We start from the raw sequence: 22,759 nt of genomic DNA, 5'->3' as shown, positions 1-22,759 counted from the left end.
TTATGGACTCTCTATCTATGGACTTCTCCCTTGACTATATGCCTCTATGTCCCCCCGATTGCCTCATAGACAGTAAAAGATTGCCTGCGAGCTTCTCCTCCTGTCTATAGGGTAATGTCTCTATTGTGCGACATAAAGTCGCGTGGTTACGACGCAATCGTTAGCCTGTTTTGTTAACAAAAACGGCTTCTACGGGGCCATAACGTAAAATACAAAGTAATGGAGCCTTTTATACATTGTCGTGTTTCTTTAGAAATAAATAATGGACAAATGAAGTCTTTGGACGCCTCAGATGTAAAGTTATTCACTGTCAAAGTGACGCCAAAATGAATGGGAGTCAATGGAATGCTAACAGCAGGTGAAGTTCTGCTACAATGGCGGCTCCCGCGAGGCTTCAGTTTCCAGTTGATGGATTACCCCCTTGCTCAGGACACGCCTCGGTCTCCGTAGTGTTGTGAAACGTCATATTTACGTAGCAGCTGCAGCAGTGGTGTTGAGAGAACGCGTTTGAGCAACAGTTCAGAAAGGAGAAATCAATCTAACAATTAAATAATAAAATACTGGCCACTTTCTAATTGGTAAAAGTATAGCGCATCTACTAATAATTATATATGAATAAATCGTTTTTTTACGATGCAAATATGTTAAAAACGATGCAAACCGATACAATGGCCAACTTGTAGCCTTATTAAAATCGATGCATAGCATCGTTAACTTTTATGCCGATGCACCGATGCGAATCGGTGAATCTTACATCACTAATATATATATATATATATATATATATATATATATATATAAAAATTTATTATTAATAAAATATTTTACCTTTAGAATGAACTACATGACATTTTTGCACATTCAATTCAAAACTATTCACAGTACAGTAACTCTAATAATCCTTCTGGAACTTTAAGGTTTTAAGACCCTTTGAGTGCACTATGAAGAAATAGCAGGATTTTGAGCTTAGCGACTGAAAATACTCGGTCACCTCTACTTAGGACCTGCACTTGGAATCTGTGAGTCAGCAAACCCACATCTTAATCATTAGGCTATCAGCATAGTGTACTTTGCAGCTCTGTGTGTTTTGGCACTACTACAGTACTAAAGCTATAGATAGACATTCTAACATTGAAAAATTAATGGGTTATCCTTCTCTTTTTTCATATAATGTAAGTGAAAGGAAACTTTAGACTTTCAAAGTCTAAAATAACAAAAAGCTCCACTAAGATGGTATATACTGTATCACTTGTGTGTTGCATTCCAGGTCAAGGTTACTTCTAATAGTTAACTAAAACGAAAACCATAAACAAACCTTTTTGTTGCTTGAAATAAAATTAACTTAAAACAAAATCTAAAAATAAAATTCATTTATTTCAGCTAGTTGCCAAGACAACATTTCTCATGAAAAAAAACAAACTATATAGACATTAGCGATGCTACGATCGATCGGACACAGATCGGTATTGGGCGATTATCACATTCAATGACTCAATTGGGCCTCTGCATTTGCGCCACGTTCTGCTATGTATCTTCGTGAAACATTAGTAAACCATAGTCAATCGCACGTACAGTAGATCTTGAGAAAATCCTCACGGAGTGACATGACATCCTGCTTGGCTAAAGCTATAGGACTTACAGGATCCGGTCGCTTTGAAATCATGACGTCATCATGTCAAGCATGAATATTAACAAAATAAAATCACTTTTTCTGGGGTTTTCTCATCACTCTTGTAACAAAAGAACCACCAAACATGATCAAAATTTGAAGGGGTTTTCTATCAGATGAGAACATGTACTTGATGATGCCTTGTTTTTTTTTTGTAGAGTTATGCCACTTACAGGTAGATGTGAAATCATTAAAAATGCCTTCAGGGTGTAACGGGTTAGCATTGACAGTCAACAGAGAGCTTACACATCACTTATATAAAGCTTGAATGATCAGGATCGGTATCAGCCAAATGTGATGACAAGAAATCGGTAGATGGAATCTAGGGCTGTCTCTGTGAAGGAATTTCTCTTGTGGTGATTTTGAGTGGCTTAATATTGCGATATTATCTATTGCGAAATTTTTCCAAAATAAATGTTATGATGTGGTCAGCAGGCACGAAGACGAAGGAGATTCAAAAGCAAAACAGGCTATTAATAATCCAAATACTTTGAAAGAACACGGAGGAGAGTAACGCAAACCACACATGCATAAACGAGAACTGACAAAGAACAACTGAAACACAGGGCTATATAAACATGGGTAGAACAAAGGAAAGTAAACTAGACATATGTGAAACTAATACGTAACTACAGAAACAAACAAGGACAAAATCAATAACCAATGAAACCGAAACAAAACAGGGCAGGAAAACAGGAACTAAAGGAAAGAGAACAGAATGTCAAAAGAAGGGTCTAGATAACAGAACATAAACCTGACTATTAGCTTGCTGGGCAAAAGCAAATGTATACTAATGTCTGTATAACATTTAGTTCCGATCCTTGAATCTGACTGGATAAGAGGCTTTCTAAGATTGCTGATATTTCAACAGTAAGACAGAGTGAGTCTCAGTCGATCTCTCTCTCTCTCTCTCTCTCTCTCTCTCTCTCTCTCTCTTTCTCTCACTCGCTGTATGTTTAGGCTTGTTAAATGCAAATCTACGGAGCTGCTGTGCAAATCACAATGGTACACAGAGCCTTAAGTAAAAAAGAGCCAGTGAAAAAAAACACATTCGTCATTTGTTATCATTATTAACTTATTTAACATTCAAAACACACGCATTAAGTGTAAAACAAGAAGGACATAGCCTTATGAGGAGAAAATAAACGTCAACATCATGGTTGCTTGCATTCCTTTGTGGTTGGATTGTGAGCATAGCGGTATTACAATATTGCGGTTATCATAACAGCCCTATCGGTATCGGTTGCAAAAATCCTGATCGGAGCATTCCAAATAGCCCTTTTTTTTTAATAAAAATAAAAAAATAACAAAAACACTACAAAATGACTTAACCTTTACCTAAAATGAAGATGAAAACAGAAAATATAAAAATAAAAACTAATTAAAAATATTAATAAAACTAATAGTATCTCTGTGACACTAAAATAACAGTGTGACTGAAGCTGTTTCTGAATTTTGAAACAACACAAGTCATTAATCAATGTTTGCTTAGGTCATATGGAATACTTTTATCATACTTTCATGGACCTTTTATAGTTTTTTTGTTAATATAATTCACTTTCACTTTATGGAAAAGAATGACCAAGACATTCGAAAAAATTTTTTAAAAAAAAGGTGGACGAAGGTTGAGTATGAAAAGGTGAATTTAATTTAGAGACCCACGGGTCATTTGGACCTCACAACAAGAGTTAATTCAGAAGCCTCTACAGTGTAACCTAAAAACAGGAAAGTAACACAAGAGGTTTCCAGATTCACCAGGGAGTTTCAGTAAGTGTGGTTTCCAGCAAGAGCCCTTAAGCAGGTGTTTCCCATTCAGGGCACGTTCGTTCTATTGACAAGCTGAACAAGAGGGCCTCAGTGAGGGCTAAAATACTACTGCTGACTAAAAACGTCACTTTTTCAAACTTAGTGCAGGCTTTGATGAGCCGTCTCCTTCCGGAGCTCTCTTTTGCCCCATTTACAATCTAGAGTGGTATGTCCAACACACAAAAACAACCCAAAGCAAACACACACACAAAACAGAGGACCACGGTTTTAGACAATCAACTCGCATGATTTTTACCCCCTGCACATGACAGCACACAGGCTGAAATACTGAATGGTTGTTAACCATTCTGCTAACAGAGATATTATATAATTGCTAATATCTATTAGAGACATTTCCACAATCTTATTTAGCTTTTGGAGAGACTTTGAAAACTTAAAATATTATGTCACCATTTACTTGCTAAACATTAGATGCACTTGAAATAAATACAATGGAATAGATTTAAAACATACATGCAGAAATAAGCTGACAAGCAAAGTTAGGATATAATTAGTATCATCAAACAAAGCGGAGTGATTTTAAAATAGTAACTACCATTTTGACTATACATTTTGTATATTATTATTTGAATTTGCTATGGTTGGAGTCATAATTTAGCATAACATATGAGAAATATGAACAAAACTTACAAAAATAATGTTTTTTTAAAGGTATAAGATTATTAAAAGGTAGAAAAAGCCATCAAATGTAAAGAAAAATTATAATAATTGCTTTGGAAAATCGATGAATGCTACCCAAGATGAATGCAAAGTGACTTAAATAGTTACAAAATAGAGAAACATCCCAAAAACACTGAATTCAAGTTTACAAAAAGGGAAGCTGCAAACAGGCTCAACCTATGTTTAATACCTAAAACTTAACACACTGATAGAAAGAGAGAAACTCACAAATCAAGTCTATTCAAAATTTCACTGAACAATTAAAAGCATTCAAGGGTGTATAATAGCTTAATATAATTGACTACTAATAAAGGAATAATTCAAATAAGATGACAGTTTTCTTCACCAGTTCCCATTACATCACACTGAATTCATATTTATGTCTATCATTATAAATCAACTTAATATGCTCTCACTGTGTATTACGCTTCAATGGTGATCACAATGATGCTAAAACGGGTATCAGCCCTTTTTTTGTACAAAAGGAAGTAATGCAGTGAATCTTAATCTGAACCCATGTTGGACCAGACACTAAATAGGGAAGTCAGTGAAAAGTCTGGCACGACCACTGTAGGGGGCAACACAGAGACATATTTATGGACCTTCGTCTGAAAACGACTTCCTGCCACGTTCCTTTGGAGTGCGAGTGTGTGTTTGTGTGTGTATAGGGCAAAGAGAGAATTTGTGACGTCCACCTGGTCCAAAAGGCTTTCGGGAAACTGAAGAGCAATTTCCAACGCTTGGATTAACCCGAAGCTTCCATGATTATTCCCCCCCAACCCCCCTCAACTGCCATAATTTGGCTGGAAGGGCCCCAGCTGCTAATTCTTTATAAATAGTGTGTAGCTCAGACCTCCTCCGGGGAGAATGGGGCTCAGAGGAATGGCTTGGGCACAAATCAGGCTGGAAAAAGCACACAACATACACATTTTGACAAACATATGGGACCATCGCTGAGGATGAACTTGAGGTACATGTGACTTTGTCGCGCCTCACGTGGATCTGACAATAGGCCAATTAGAACAGTGACAACATGCTGTCAAGCTGTGTTTGAGTTCGAGAAAAAAAAAGAAAAAGTAGAAAAGTTCATTTTAGAAGCTGAAAATGCAAGGAAAGTCTTGTAATATGGCCATCTATACGTTTTGACAAATGGTTGAAAATCTGTTTGAAAGAGGAAAGAGATCATGCTCTCAGAGTTTACAAGTTGTCTTGTGGATGACTTTTTTCGCTCAGCACACAAAGGGAACTAGTATAAAAGCACGAGATGAGATTCTCTGACATTCAAGTAAGGCTTTCTGTCACGAGTATATGAGAGTCACGCAGTGAGCACTTTTTACTCGCACACAGAGGTCACGTTATAAGGTTAAATGGTCAATTTTAAAACCTTAACCACAAAGAGAGACTGGTATGACAATGTATAATTATCTAGGTCAAATTAGCGGGTCAAAAAATACACAAGGCCTCAAAACCCTCTAAAAAGTTGTCGTCATCGTTTTTTGAACTGTGAAAACTATAACACTCTGATTCCTGTCAATTTTTGGTTCGTGTTTGAAATTGTGTTTTCTCTGAATTATTATGGAGTTCCTGGCTCTTAATTTAATGCATGACCTGGTCAGCACTAAAGCATGGGTTGTGTTGCTGTGATCTTTCAACATGGAGAGCTTCAAAATGATAAATAATAGGTCAAGGGGCTGTTTCTGAGGAGAAAGCCTGAGAACAGCAGACCCCCCCTCATCCCATGCCTTTTTCTCCCATTCACACCACCACGGGGGGAGCAGGTCGGGTTCAAGCGCAACAAATTACCTAAATATGGGCTGAAAAGGCTTTGAGGGACTTCGATTCAACCGTTAAAAATAAAATTAATAAAAGAAGATTTAGGAAGCCAGGTGGATGGAACACAATGCTAAACTGCAGTCCATAATTTCAGCTAGCGAGGAGAAAAAGTGGCTCTTTCTTGGTCAGTATTTGTGTTTAGCCTGGGAAGAATAGGGGCACCTCCACACATAAAGGCGAGAGGAAAAAACACAGAAAAACGAAATTTTCAGCCTGAGTGGTTACTTCAAATGAAATCTAAAGGCTGATTCTCAATGGGCCCTTTTAGCGGAGGGGAGTGTTTTTTAAAAGAATCGCAGCAGTGGACGTGTTTGGCATTTGGTGGCCCTTGTCCTCCAATTGTGCGTACTCCACGGTGGCTGCCTTCTCTCTAGGCTCGCTACACTCCACAGACAGTACAGTCTGGGGCTTGAACATAGACAGAAATCATGTTTGACTTCCCTTTTGCTCAACCACATCTGTTCCCATGCCCCTGAAGGCACTTTGGTTGCGCAGCTACAAAGATGTGTACGCTGTAGTTAATGTGAGTGAGTGACAGCTCAATATGTTCCTTACATAAGTCTGAAAGTGCTGCTGACCTAGGCATGGCCTTGAACTTGATGCTCACCTACTACAAATGAGACTCTGGATTATGAGCAAAAGAAAATAATCACACTAAAGCATACAGATGCTTTTTATTAATGACATCTCATAAAAAAATTTAAATTTAGGCTCTGTTCAAAACTCTAGTGAGTTTGGAACAGACATCAATGTTGTTAAAGAGATAGTTCCCTCAAAGATTCTTTACTCACTAAACTGTATGAATTTGTTTCTTCAGTGGAACATAAGAGTTATATTGGACTCCAATGTTGTTTGATCCCCATCTTCTTTTGTGTTCCACAAGAGACAAAAAAAAACTGCTTCCATTTCAGGTTTGGAATAATATTAGGGTGTGAAAATGTTGAAAAAAGTTGAATTTTGTACTATCCCTTTAAATTGTGTTGTTTATACCAGACACCATGTTCTGGCTAAAATCTAATGCAGTGCTGGGAATATGCCTGATGTCCATTGCAGACAGTTGCAAACTACCAGTCTTGTTGTAGACTTGTAACCCAAAAGTTGCGAGTTTGATTCTCAATACTGGTAGGAAACGGCTGAGGTGCCCTTGAGCAAAGCACCTAACCCCCAATTGCTCCATGGCTGCCCACTGCTCCAGGCGTGTGTCCACGGGTTGAAGTTTATTACTCACTGCTCCTAATGTATGTGGACTAACTTGGATAGGTTAAATGCAGAGGACAAATTCCGAGTATGGGTTACCATGTTTGTTATTCCAAAGATGGTCGTCCTTCACAGATGAGGCACGCCTCTGGAGCAACTTGGGGTTAAGTGTCTTGCTCAGGGACACATTGGTGTCTCACAGTGGATTCGAACCCAGGTCTCTCACACCAAAGGCATGTGTCTTATCCACTGCGCCATCACCACCTTCTAAAATGCACAATGTCACGCTCAGCGGAATTATTCATGGCCTGAAGAGCATTAATGTATAAATGTACTATTTCACCCAATATACATGCTTTTGTCATGTATTTTTTTTGTGCCCATTAAAAGTAAAGCATTGTTAGCTTTGCAGATTAGCAACATCTACTGAACATCTAACGCTACTTAAACTATGTCTCACTTCACGTGAGGAGCGATGTTTGTGTGCGGCACGCGAGTGACTCGCGTGCCCTACACAAACAGCGCTCCTCACGTGAAGTGAGACATAGTTTAAGTAGCGTTAGATGTTCAGTAGATGTTGCTAATCTGCAAAGCTAGCCATTAACCATTTCCTGGAACGATGCAGAAGCAATTCAAATCAGTCACTTTTGTAAATTTTCAATTTAAGTCAATGTAGAGGTTACATTTCTGTTAGGATGAGGATTTAGAATGATGGGTGACCGTGAGACAGCTCACTGAAATTATGAATGTAATTTACGGTTGCTCATTTAGTTTAATGCTAATTAATTGACCTGTGCTTTGAAATGTTTGAAAGCCCAGAGAGGAGAGTTAAAACGTGCAGCAGTAGCCCAGCATCCTGAGGGACTATGGGATCCAAAATTTGTTTGCGTTTAATTTCCACTTCACAGACAGCAGCACACATTAACAACCCTTGGGAAAGCTTGGAGAGCTGCCAGTGGGACAGAAGAAAAAGTAAGTACAGCATAGGGTCATCACAGCTCAATCAACAGTTCCTCCACAACTGCTTCTGAATGTCTGACAACTCCAGCATTAATTCCTCTCATGTCATTCTACTAGGCTCTAATTATATTTGGGGTTACAGCAGCTCTTACAGTCTGTACTGTCACTGTCAGAGGGGAACAATGGGCTTTTCGCTGGTGATATCTCATTGTCAACATGTCAGGATATTCTTAAAGCTGAACAGATTCTGTCGGAGACAAGGAAGAATTAACACCATTCAAAGCACTGACACAAGCGTCCTGCCTTTTGACAGTATACAAAACCATATGCTAAGGTACTACGGATTACCACTTGGTCAGATATTGTACATTAAGCAGAACTATTTGTGTAAAATGAGGTGCCACTATCGTAATCAGTAAAAGTCATTTAGAGTGATGAGCAAACAAATGTGTCGGTCAAAATCTTCTTTCCCTTCTTAAAGGGTAACTAAAGCCCTGGTCAGAGCCTGACTCCACCCACTGGCAATATTTGAAAAATGCTGGAAAAGTGGGCGGAGCCCAGCGGAGGGGGGCGTGTACCTGAGACGCATCTCTCTGTATGGAACCTACGTCACCAACAACCGCTGCGTCACAAACCACTGCAACCACCAATAGGAAAATTCAACTGCAGTAGCCACCGTTCAACCTGAAGAGGGCAGCACTCAGACGTTTTTAAACCATATATTGTAGAATTAAAACACTTTAAACCCAAATGTCAAAAAACGTACTGGAATCAATGAACAGCATTTATGAGGCTCCATTTTTACAGGTCAATAACTAAAAAAGTTGTTTTAGTGTTTAGTTACCCTTTAAGAGCCAACCAAAACTCTGTACTGAGTAAGTTTTAAGTCATATAAATCACTGACAGCCAAAAGCATCTCACCACAAAAAAAGAGTTGTGCCCAAAGAGTTTAAAAGCCAGAATGTAAATGCAAGTATCTATGAGGTACAGAGCAATTTAGCATTGGGAATCTATCAAATACACTACAGTATAAACATCTGATAAACAACAACCTTGAAAGACAAAAATAAAAATATAATAAAATTATGATTACATTTAAGATTACATTTTTAAGATTAAGACTGTGATTGTGCCAAAAAGTCATATTCAATCAATAATCATAATAATAATAAGAATCAGAATTTTGGAAACAAATCATTCGTATTCCATCTGCAAGATGCCCATTTACAAAAATAAATACACTTGTTTAGATGTAGAATATGTACAGGGCACAGAACAAGGCTACAAGAAGTACATGACAATACAGTTATATGAACATAGAGAGACAAACAGGAGCCATAACCATTACAATCACTATAACCAATCACACAAGAGGAGGACAAGGGTGGGGACGGACCTCAAAGGTTTATTTGCTATAGGACCCCTACAACAGTTTCCCTAGCGTTTACAACCTCATATGGACTTACATATCCATTCTATAACCATGTCCCAGTCCTGAAAATCTTTTGAGACAGAATTTAGGTGGGATAATGTAAATTGTCCAATTGTGGAATATTGTTATCCTTATTTCTAAACTGTAATTATAATTAAATCTGAAAATGTACCAGTCATAATTCTTTTCTTATGCTGTCAAAGTAGTAACTCATTTTAAGTGTCACAGCTTTTACAAATGAAAAAAAAAATGACTTGTTTAATGGAGAAACAGTTTAAGCAGTGAAACACTTTTGGTTACACTTAAACTTACACTATAATTATACATTTAAGTACTGAGTAATAATAATTAACTACATTTACTTACTATTGGGTTACGGTTAGAAATAGGGGTTGGTTTAGGGTTAGTTGCATGTAAATATGCATAATTTATAGTTATTACTACAGTAACTACATGTAACAAGTGGTACCCAGTATTTCTTTACAGTTACAGCAAAGAACCAGAAACACATTATCCACCTAAAGTCACACATCACTCATCCGGACCAAAAGTCCAGCCAAGCAGCTGCTCCATCCAAACCACTGATACTTCATACAAACATAGCACAAATAAGCATTCAGAAACACTAAAAATAACAAGAGTGTGTCTTAAAAAGTAGAAAAACACTGTAAATTTTTTTTCTTAGATTAACTCTCTGAACCAATTAATTATTTTCTCTACACTTTGAAAATAAAAATGTTAATTGAACCATAAAAAGAATGTAAGATATTTAAGACTGTGGCCTGATCTAAAATGCTTTGACCTGCTTAAGTACTAACTTTTAACAGAAAATAAAAAAATGCTAGACATGTTACATATAAAATAAAATTATAATACAAGACTAAAATAACTGTAACTAAAAAAATATATATATATATATAACCTACAAATAGTTTTAACTCTGAGGGGGAGAAAAAAAAAAAGTACAAAAATGCAAGTCAGAGTGACTCACCAATATGCCAGAAAATTGCTTTTCCTCCATGCTTGTGAAGCTCTCTTCGGCGTGGGTCCCCTTTCCAGAAGGATGCCCGTCCTGGCCTGTCTCTGTGCTCTCTGGGACTCGTCTTGAGCTGCTGGGGTATGCGTCTCAGTTTCTGGTGGCACTGCTTCTCCCTCAATCGTTTCCTCTCTCTGCTAGTTCAGATGGTTTGCAATGCTGGGCTGAGGTGGCGTCTCTGCTTTGTGCTAATTCTGCGTTAATCCAGGAACTTTTCAATGCTGTGAAAGGGACATGTGACAGGGAGAAGGAGGGAGGAATAGGGGGGAAAAGCAACTATTAGCCCCCAAACGTGTTGTTCTCTCTTTAAAACAATGATTTCATAACTGCTGATAAGCCTCAGTAACACTGCCCATGTGCTGGCTGAAGTGTGTCAGACTACAAAGTCTGAAATTCTGATATTACAAGAAGAGATCTAGGGGATGCTTATATGATAAACTAGGATGAAAAGATTTACTTTTTCAGTAAATAACCAAAACAAAGGGCTACAGTACCGATGGGTACAGAGCATAAGCTTGTACTGAGAATGCACAAACAACTAGAACATCTAGAAAATGACAATGATTTACCATGCCTACAAACAGGCACCATGAGGACTATATTGTAGATTGGTTAGACATTGAGACTACTTCCCACAATTATTCCATTTTACTACAAACATTTTCAAAATACAGCACATGAACACTTTGAATCAATGAATTCATTTTTAGATGTTGCATTAGTATTTACATAGTACAGTAATCCACAATTTAAAGGGTTAGTTCCACCAAAACTAAGTAATACTTAGTCCCTCATGTCGTTTCGCAAGACGTTCATCTTCGGAACACAAATGAACATATTTTTGATGAAATCCGAAAGGTTTCTGAAACAATGTTGTTGTACCTTTCAAGGCCCGTAAAGGTAGTAAAGACGTTAAAATAGTCCACGTGACTACCATGGTTCAACCAGCGACGAGAATACGTTTTTAACGTTTTGTGCGCAAAAAAACCCAAAACCAAAAATAAAGACTTTATTCAACAATCGTCCTACGCTGTTCACATAGTAAACACATTGCAGCACCTCCAGGTTCTACGTCAATCTGACGTAGAACCTGGAAGCGCTGCACTGCATTTATGAACAGCCTAGGAGAATGACGTTGAAGAGAAGAGATTGTTGAATAAAGCTGTTATTTTTGTTTGTTTTTTTGCGTACAAATACATACAAAATGTATTCTCGTCGCTTCATAACATTAAGGTTGAACCACTGTAGTCACATGGACTATTTTAATGATGTGTTTACCAGCTTTCTGGGCCTTGAAAGTTGCAATGACGTTGCTGTTTATGGGTGGTTCAGAAACCTCTCGGATTTCATCAAAAATATCTTCATTTGTGTCCCGAAGATGAACGAAGGTCTTACGGGTTTGGAACGACATGAGGGTGAGTAATTAATGACAGAATTTTCTTTTTTGGGTGAACTATATCCCTTTAAAAATTAAATGTTTCTTGGCCTTCTTCACAATAACAGACTTCCTGTCAGTTTAAGGTAATTTTGAGACTCAAGTAGTTCTTCACCAACTGGAGCCTCTTAAATCACTTAAATGTTGTTGTGATCCCCTCATCTTGGCACAAGCCAACACTGTGAATCACACATCCTGTTTTAAAGTAGACGCATCAACAGACCAAGTAATTGAAATTAATACCTCAGCTTGGACGAGTGAACTTGTACTCATATTTATGACAAGTGAACTTGCACTAATATTTAAGTGGAAAATTGCTGATACAGTTGTGTTTTTTTTTTTTTGCAATGAGAACATCAAACAAGGAGGGACATGCAACAAGCTTTCCAAATAGAATAACAAATTAACAACTGTACACGCGCACACACACATAGGCCTACTTGGTTTCGCTATCTTTCTGGCGATTCTCCAGGCGTAATAGTTTTTATACCGTACAAACTGTATATTCTATCCCCTGAACCTACCCATCACAGAAAACTTTTTTTACATTTTCAAAAGAACATAATTTACTATGTTTATTAATGCATTTCCCTTGTGGGGATCTCAGGTTTTACTATGCTAATGGGGACATTTGGTACCCAGGCCAGTGCCCACAATGTAATATAAACCTGCACACACACACACACACACACACACACACACACACACACACACACACACACACACACACACACACACACACACACACACACACACACACACACACACACACACACACACACACACACACACACACACACACACACACACACACACACACACACACAAACACACACAAGGAAAGTTAAAGCATAGACAAAAGTAGGTTAAGAGACAAGTATTCCATCCCTCAGCACCTCAAACCTTCACAAAAAGATGTTTTTATGTACAAAAAGCATCAAGATAAGACATGAGATAAGCCAAGCAAACACTCTAAACCGATGACTCCCTTATCAGTATTGAGTTGTCTATTGCACCACACAAAATGTGCTGTTTACTGAATGAGTTGAGGACTGAATATGGAAAAACTTAAAACTGTAACCAATAAGCACTTTAAACAGAAAAGTCTCCAGAAAGGACAGGGAGCATGCATTAATAACAACACCAATAATAAAAATTAAGAAATAGGTCTAGAAAAAATATTGGAGAAAGTGGAAATGTTAAATAAAAAAAATTTAAAATCCAAAAAACCATGTCACTATCAATTCATCAGTCAAACCAAATAAGAAGCTGGGTGTTATTTAGTAGCAACATGTACTGGTCACATAAAACATTAATTTGTTGTATTAAACAAAAGCACACATAGCTGAAAAAAGTTGCTTGAGTAAAAGACAAGTGGTTTGTGCATCTGGAGGTCTCAGGTCTTGTTGTGTCCGGAAGTTGCCAGCCACTGTCACTGAATGCACATGTGGGAGCTGACACTCAACCTGGGGCAATTCAACAGAAGAGACATTTAAACATTGCTGTGGGTACGAGATATACCCTCCAAGTTCCAACAGAAGATATCCATCCAGTTCTGGGGCTGAGAAAACCTAATCCCCTTGTCGGCATCATTAGAATCTCAAGATGTTTGTGCTCATTACTGAGGCATTTTTGTTTAAAAAATTTATTCGTTTAAATTGATTAAAACTAGACTGATCACTGTAGAAAGAGGACTTCAATAAATATTATTTCTCATTCTACTCAACTAGCTGCAGTGATAGCAAAGTTGATGAGTATTTCGCCCCCCTGGAATGTCACTAATATGAATGGAATCAGAAGACATTGCATTCTAGAAACCCAGTTGGATGTGGTGGGTGGAAGTTGGGAAGTCACCTTGCAGACACTGCTTGAAGTGGCTAATGAAGTGTCTACACTCCAAAGCTGTGGCAGGTCATATGGCTCTCATTAGCCGTGACGGGTGTAAAAGACAGCTCCCAGCCACAGAGACTTAAACCATCACATCGAACTCCCTCTCTTCAGTTTCATTGGCATTCACAAGCCCTGGCTAATCACGCAGGCATCATGCCTAGCTTGCCTCGAACTGAACAGCCAATGGGCACACAATTCTAAAACCTAATTTTTTAGAGATGTAAAATGTGTCCTGGTGTGGTTTCATGCACACAAACAAGACTTTAGCATTGAATATGAAGTAAAAAAAAAAAGATTTTTAGCGTTACCATAATTTATCTGTCATAATTTGAAGGGAACAAAAGAGTCCCCTTATTATAACAGACCACTTTTTTCTTAAACTAAACTCAGCAAACCATGTCAACCTAAAGTCTTTCATTCTAAAATCTAATTTCCATTTAACAGTGAATGTCATCAGACAAAATCTTAGAAAAGGCCAAATAAACACTTTACATTTTCCCAGCAAGAGCAAAACATCTTTCATTAGACTGGTAGCTATTTCAAGGTTTATGCTTCTCCTTTTGGTCCTGAAAGCCATGATTACAACTGAGTATCTGTAGTAGCATGATACATACTGCACCTCCTCAACTCCACCCAACACAGATAACACAGAGCAGTTCCAAAACACTGCGATGCCTTCCTCCTACAGCAAACTTTACCTCACACATGCAAGTAGATATCGAGACTCAACAAACCATTCAATTATTCTTCAATAAACCAAGGCGACTATGATAAGGATCAAGATTTTAAAGTATTCTGTAGCACTTTTCTATGATTTGTCCAGTAAATGACAGACCATCATGACAGTATCAAATGTGGCAATATTGTACACTGTGTGACACTGGACCTTTAACACGACAAAACATTGATAGAAATAAAATGTATTAACAGTGATATGAGCAGTTCCTAAACCCACCAAAAAAAAGGACACTTCTTTCTTTGGTTTTTAATTATTTTTTGATAAATGTTCTGTTTATGTTCCTCATCCATGAAACGGATGCTACTGATGCCTGTTGAAATGGATGCTATATGAAGCCGGATTCAGTTGCTACCCAGGTAAGTTTGAGATTAGTTTGAGCCAACAGGTTTTTTTTTAGCTCAAGAAGGTGGATTGGTTTTTAGCAGTGTTCATCGCCATTGTAATTTAGGCTAATCTGCTCTGGAGCGGGTTTTATTTTGGGTTAGAGATCGCAAAGCAAAACTGGACTAATCAGCTGTAAGCACAGTGACATATATGTGATGCAATAAAGCCACTCCTCCTGTATCTCTCGCTCCAAAATTAAAGCAGTTTATAGTGAAAAATATTTAGAGACAAAATTGCCAACATTTTGCAGCTAATTATTTATTATATTTAAATTATATGAATTATCATTATAATTATGTATAATCCATATTTATACTACGGGGCTGTTGAATGCTTGAATCTGATTGGTTGACGAACGTTTTAAGGTGTGCAATTATTTTCACGGAAACGCACAGCTAAAGTAGTTCCAGGCAGGTCTTGACCGTATTACAGTTCCATATCACTTAGCGTAGTTAACTGTAATAAGGGAAAATCGGATACAATTCATAACAAGAAATCCGGGCCGTATCCAGATCAGATGAAGGACTTGCGCCTAGACATGACCACAACGCAGCCCTGAAGTGTCAGCAGAGAACGTGTCAACTAGACTATCCCAAGCGAAGGCCTCATCGACATGACAAAAGTTTTTTTTTTTTTCATTAAATATGTTTTTCCTCTGTACAGATTAAAAACGCCTGCCTATAGACTAAAAACGTAATACGCATATGCATGCCGTCACCCTTTTCACAGTTTCACGTTTTTGAAGTTTACACGGAGATGATAACGGTATCGCTTTCAAAACCAGTTTTCAAAAAGTTGCACATAGGAACCTACTTTTAAAACTAAGTTTGAGTTATCAGGACACCAAAACGCTGTTGTCGTGTAAATGAACAGCCAGAACACATTAAAATTTTTCTGTTTTCAGTTGAAAACGTTGTCGTGTAAGCGGCCCCTAAGTTAATTACTAATGATTTTTACAACGGAAGTGAATCAATTAAAAACTTACTTTAGCTAGACAATGACTTTCTTCTTGAGCTGCTGTACAGCCAAAACAATGTTTGTTGCATTAATTTCCTATTCTCACTGTAAAGCTGCTTTGAAACAATCTGTATTGTAAAAATCCCTGTATAAATTAAGGTGACTTGACTTGACTATAACGGGTAATATTGCCCACACAACCCATTGCGCTTGGAGGATTCAGTTCAGAACTACAAACATGAATAAAAAGTGTTAAAAACCTGGGTTTGAGTGACTAATAATCAACATTTTACCTGATAAAAAAATATTTATTTAACGTTTTGTCCGTGTTATATTTCATCTTTAACAACAATGTGGACTTTTATAAAGATCGGTTAGGCCATTCACTTTTAAATGCATCTTAATGCAAACACATGAGAAGAGCTCTCCACATAAAAGATCAACGTGCAACTTTCTCTCCAACTTTTCTCTCTCTACGGTACGAAATTAAATGAAATGTGGAGGATTTTAACTGTGACTAGATGATTAACAGGCTAGTTTACACTGACAGGATGCGTGTAACTATGCGACAGAGCGTCCGTTGATAGACGCAATTTATTGACGTGATAGTATGTCCCAAAGCTTGTCTACTTTTTTGCTATGTACTTTTTCTTCACAATGAGTACATAATTAAGGCGCAGTTAGTATAAGTAGGCGAATTGGGATTGGGACGCAGCACCTGAGTTGACAGGGAAGGTTTATACCAAGTGTTGTGAGCCCGCTGAACCTAAACAGACCGGGTTGGATTTGTAAGGTTTTGTCAAATCGAAACCTATTCTGAAAACTATCTTCATGCAACAGGCCTCTGGAGGTGTTATCTGTAGATCATTTAAAGCACAAGAGTTACTGCCCATCTAAATTCATAAGAATAACAAACTTTGCACAATTTTCTAGCAAATATTCAACTCTGACTTTTTACAATCTAACCTTTTTTTGTTTCTGTTTCTAACCAAATATGTGTCTGCAGTTTGTCTAGTTTTCCCTTCTTCCTTCCAGGTTGTTTAAAAGGGATAACCACTGAAAACTGACATGATGAAATTGACAGGAATTCATCTGTCTTGTCCACAGTATTTCCGAAAATCAATGACTGGTTTACATGGAAAATTTCTTGAATCTTGACATTAGGAAGTTCAAGCATGACAGTACATCCCATAGAAAAACAACAACATTCCTGATTTCCACTCAACCAGCAAGGAAATATTGTTCGTACAGCCATTTAATCCCATTTACTTTACATTGTGGACAAATGGTGGACAGTCTGTCTGGCCAGGAAATTTAATGTTTTGATTTTCGGTCTGATGAAGGTGCCCATGCATGGGAGCACTAATTGTGAAAAACAGAACTACCTTCCGAGACTACATGTGCATAAACATTTGTAGGAGCTGGGATTTTTCAAAAGGCTTCAAAAAGTAATCATAAAATCTTTGAGAATTTATCACAAATTTCCTCATAACTACTGCATCCTGGACAGAGCGCTGTTAAAACAACTCTAAATAGATTGGGGGGAGACTATCACCATAGTTTGCAGGGTTTTCTGACTGACTTTTAACCCCTAAATTGCACATACAACAAATGTAAAAAATTAAAAAAATTATAATAATTTTAAATGGTGAATTAAGGCCATAGCAAAAGGTAAAACAAACAAAAAGCAAATAAAGTCCTTTTGAAATTTACAATCTGGCACCTTTCCGGGTTGTGACATAGAATGTCAACACATTACTTTTTTTTTGTAAGTGTGGGAGCTAAACCACACTATGCACGGTACAGAGGAAGTGTTTTGACAGCATGGTCACATAATGCATGATTTGACACACCTCTATGCACTGCTCTGCTCAATCATAAATGATCTTGACATGTTTGAGCACAGATTGGGCCCAGATGTTGCTGTGTGGTATGATTATCCTACATCTTCTCATCTCTTTAGTGGTAAAAATTATTTCAGCGTGCCCAACATGCGTTTAAGCATGATGGATAGGCACGTGCAAAGTATGCTATAACAATCTGTTACATCACAGGTTAACCTAATTCATTCTGAGGCCTGTGTGCAACTGAATTTTGGAGGTTGGTCTTTTATTTGTTTACTAATGGCCTTTTCCTTATTTTGTTTAAGGAAATTGGAAAGAAGGCAACCATGTTTTAATTAGATTCCAATGGCAGAATAAAGCAAAGCAGAGTGTGTTCTTGAATATAGATTCAGCCAAATCAATGTAAGTGCCAGATTCATGCATTTACACAATACTTATTTTCTGTTAAATAAGTATTGTCTAGTGTTTAGTCTATAATAAATGCGTAAAATAATGCATTTACCTATATGTTAAAAATGCTGGTTTAAAGGTTCAATGTGTAATATTTCTGAGGATCTATTGACAGAAATGCAAAATAAGATCCATAACTATGTTTTCAGTGGTGTATAAAGACCTTGCATAATGAACCGTTATGTTACCTTAGAATGAGACATTTATATATCCATAACCGCGGGCACCCCCTTCTATGGAGGTCGACTTTTATGGATGTTTCTACCGTAGCCGACAGCGAACAAACAGTGCTACACCTTGAAAACTACTTTTTAGTGGTGTATAAAGACCTTACTTAATAAACCGTTATATTTGTATTACCTTAGAATGAGCAGTTTCTATCAACATACGCCGCGGGTTCCCTTACATTGAAATGCGCCGACATGTTTCTACAGTAGCCCTAAACGGACAAACGCGTTTCGTTACTATGTTGCTCTTCGTGCAAGGAAGCAAGCTTAGTTCGGCGAATAAAACAATGACACAATGATGAACAAGTAACAATAATATTTGCAATAACAAAGTTTTACTGAATAATTAAGTAAACATAATTTCTTAATTTAACCGTGTAAAGAAACCTCATTGCTGAACTGAAAACTCTCTGCTGTCTCAGACGATAACATATTTTCCTGTCAGCCACCATAACTTTTGTTGGTTGCAATTCATAATCTCACCAGTAGATGCCGCTAAAAATCACACACTGCACCTTTAAATGCTGCTAAAATGCTAGTTTAAATATCAAAACAGTGCTATAAATATTGTTTCTTTTAAAAAATACCACAGGAACTGAATATTAGCCAAAAAAAGTAAATCATTCCAGAAATCTATTTTCTCTACCTTTAAAATAGAAGCATCCACTATATGAAAAAGTTACAAATTAAGCATAGAAAGAAAACTGAACATGTTAAAATAACTAAACTAAATATCTTTGTTATCCTGGAAAGCACTGGAAGCATATGCCAGTTAAAGAAGGGTAACATTGTATTATTTTACTACATTACTACTTGATAAAAATGCATGAGAAAGTATTACACCTAAACTACAGAAGTTCTAGACATAAGACATCAAAACCACCTGACATAAGTGTAGCTGGATGCTTGATCTCTTTTGTTGGTCACTTTGAATAAATGTAAATTTAATATGAGAACCCAAATGTTATGTGTAACAACATTCTGTGACAATATGAGGCATTGATTCCAGGATTTTTTCTCATGAAAAATAATCCACTTTTCAAGAACGTTACTGAATGTATGACTTATATCTAATGTGTGTTGTTTAAGAACACATATTACATATTCATCATTGAGACAATTTAAGTGTTTGAGTCTGAAGTAAGAGTCAAGCTATGTAAGAGTGCTAGCTGACATTTGTCACTGTAAATGACTGCAATCAAAACGATTAAAGGTGTCGCAAATCTGGTCATTTGAAGTAATTTAAATTAAACATGAATCTGAAAACGAAAGCAAGAGGAAAAACCCTTTAAACCACTAGAATAAATTTCAGCGCCTGAAATGGAGGAATTTGGTTCAACAGGCCCATCACATGCAAGTTTGTTAGACAATACATAGCTAACATTAAAGGATGTAATAGCTTATAGTGCAAAATATAAAACAACATCATTGCTGACACTTTTTCCGCACTGTAGCCTAATGTTGTTAGTAGAAAGAAATCTGACCTAAAACGAACAAGTTCAACGTTTCTATTGAACTGATTATCTACAATTATATTATATATAAGTCTTTAAACCGAGGAACGTCTCACTGGTGATATGAAATAAAATACGGAAGGATTATTCAACTGTAGTGTAGGTTACCTCGTGTAGTATCATTGGTCTTACCATTGCTTGCTCCTCGGTGTCTATACAGCACTGTCAGTGGATCTGTTACAAATGCTCTGAAAGTATTACCGGAGTCTAAAGAGTTTTGAACACTGTCTTCTCATTAAATTGATCGACATTTATTTGACAAACTTCCAATATTCAAAGTGCACGCTCTGTTTAGATGTGGCCCAGCCCCCTTGATAAAAGAGACCCTCCCACACGTGAAGATGGTGTTGAAGTTGTAGAGCTTTTAAATAGCTTCAGCATAATGTAACTACCAAACAATTAATGCGTCGACTGACCGTTGTTACCTGAAAATAAGATATTATCTGATATTAATACTAGGCTACACCATATATGAATATTCGTAAAATATAATATATAATATATAATATAATATATAAATATATAACTCTCAAATTTGGACGTATAATAAACAGAATAAATATATATCCTATAAATACAATAATTAGCATCGGTTATGATTAACCGTCTTAACAGATGATCTCTGGCTAAGATTAAGATTTACCGGTAGTATTATTGAGCACGTGCGTTTTGCTGCGGTTGGTGGATGTTTCCGGGAGACAATAGACCTGAGATTATAGTCATTGAGTAACAGTTTCACATTGAAATTGCAAATAAAACTGCAAAACGCTGATATTTTTATTAACCTGTTACTTTCTAACTCGGCTATTTTTGGTTTCTGAACCCTTTAAAAGTTATATATGAAAAAATAGTGATTTGTGCTGCCAAAACCTTTTTACGGCTCTGTCGCATAGCAACACATTTCGAAGCAAACAGAATAAGGGAGCGTGGAATGAATATCATGGGTGAAATGAGGACATTTAGCGACAGATGCACATTCGTTACCTTATGTTCTCTAAAAGATGCTGGAAGACGATATAAGGAGGATAAGCTTCCCTATTCACGCGACGTTGCGCAGCGTAGCGGAGGGTTTAACAACTGCTAGCAATACAAACGAGTGCTTGGCATCAGCTGTAAGATGTAAGGTGTACCATTGGTCCCTCTCTAAGTTTTCCGCTCTGTTGAAAAAATGGCATGAATACGCGATGATATATATTATCTCTCCGAAGAGGCAGAATGCAGAATCTGATCTAACGTTAAATTGTTCTGGAAAAAACGTATGGAAAAAAACAAAAGTATTCAGAGTCATAAGTGTGTTGATAAACTCTAGTTTACGTCTTTGTGATAGTTAACGCACTGTCATGCATGCCTCAAATAAGCATTTAGGCTATGCCATGCAATCGGTAACCTAGCTATTGATAGCTTCATTAAACCACAACTATAAGCGTCAGCAATAACCTTAAATAATGTTGAAAGGGATGAAAGTCTGCATATTCTGTCTCTACATCATTATTTAGATAATTCAGTGTTAGATAATATCTGTAGGCCTATTAGATCATTCAGAGTGTTTGGGGAAATGAGGTGCAGTAACTTAATGAAATTTTGGATGAATTCTTACTCTGGTTAGATGAATATGATCTCTCATTTATCATGTAAATTTAAAGTTATTTTTAAATTTACAGTTTTATCTTGTTCACCAGTAGCCTACTTCTAAACAAGAATAGCATTGTGTTAGTGTGCTCCTCCACTACATGTGACATTGCATCAGCAGGTGTAATATCAGAGACAAACCATAGGGAAGACTGCCATCTCGTGGTAGAAATTGATACCTGCAGATAAACTTTACACAACGAAAATGAATTATGATTTTGATATTTAACGATGCGAACGAACGTTGGATTGTGTTCTAAATGTCTAAAACTGCCTGATTTTTTTTTTTTTACATTATAGCTCTGTAAATAAGAAAGGTAGCCTATACTTGTTCTTATATTCGAGATAAAAAAACTCCCCTGTAGAAACGAGTTATGACTTATTGCCAGGAGAGGGAGACTGCAAGTGTTTAGTTGTAACAAAACGCAAGCAACATTTGTAGTTTCGAGTATGAATTATTTTTCATACACGTCACGTCAGTCTAAGTAACCTTATCAGCTACCGTTGGTTTGAGAACCTATGAGGTTCTGTGGCTACACTAGTGCTTACATATTTTCAAACAGTAGAGGACGACATATTGTAGCTTTGAAAGACTAGTAGCAGTGACATGTTGTAGCCTATTAGAGAATCCTGTATTTGTGTTCTAGACGACTCAATTTATTATTTACAATATTTGTGATGATTAAGAGGATTATAATTGTTGATAACGATGGTGATGTTGCATAAGTTAATTAGCCTGCTTGATTTTAGAGTATTTAGAGTGACGATAAGTGGGCCTAACTGTAACTAAGGCATTAGACATTTTTAAAAAGGCAAATATTTAGGCTATAGGCCCTATATGAAGGGCCTTAACCCTAACCCTACAAATCACATGAAAAACTTTTCCTTTAATTTGATTTATTTGATAAATATTTATATTATCAATTTACATTAATAATTTATTTTGCCAGAGTTTTCCATTTATTTATTTTGTTTGTTTGCACCCAGTATTTCTATAGAGGAAAACTTATTGGTGCTATATGCTCTTTGTGTAGAAATAAGTAGGCTAACTTTAGAAAATGAGACAAAAGGCTGAG

The 22,759-nt window shown here is 36.9% G+C and overlaps 1 protein-coding gene across 1 annotated transcript in view; it reads right to left on the bottom strand.

Annotated features, from left to right (window-relative positions):
• The window catches only part of slc6a9 (solute carrier family 6 member 9), a 60,125-nt gene extending 39,779 nt beyond the window's left edge, over positions 1-20,346 (bottom strand). Inside the window, exons 1-2 of the mRNA XM_077231293.1 lie at positions 20,187-20,346; positions 10,570-10,835 (exon numbers count right to left, since the gene is read on the bottom strand). Of these exons, the coding sequence (XP_077087408.1) occupies positions 10,570-10,599 (30 nt within the window). The 5' untranslated portion in view covers positions 10,600-10,835; positions 20,187-20,346. The remainder of the gene's footprint in view (positions 1-10,569; positions 10,836-20,186) is intronic.
• Between the last annotated feature and the right edge of the window lie 2,413 nt (positions 20,347-22,759).

The sequence above is a fragment of the Siphateles boraxobius genome, unplaced genomic scaffold (assembly GCF_051911475.1).
Source record: "Siphateles boraxobius isolate OS27281-9 unplaced genomic scaffold, OSU_SipBor_1 1, whole genome shotgun sequence".
In the NCBI taxonomy this organism is placed as follows: Eukaryota; Metazoa; Chordata; class Actinopteri; order Cypriniformes; family Leuciscidae; genus Siphateles; species Siphateles boraxobius.
Note: the sequence above shows the minus strand (reverse complement) of the source record. Positions and strands in the feature narration are given on the sequence as shown.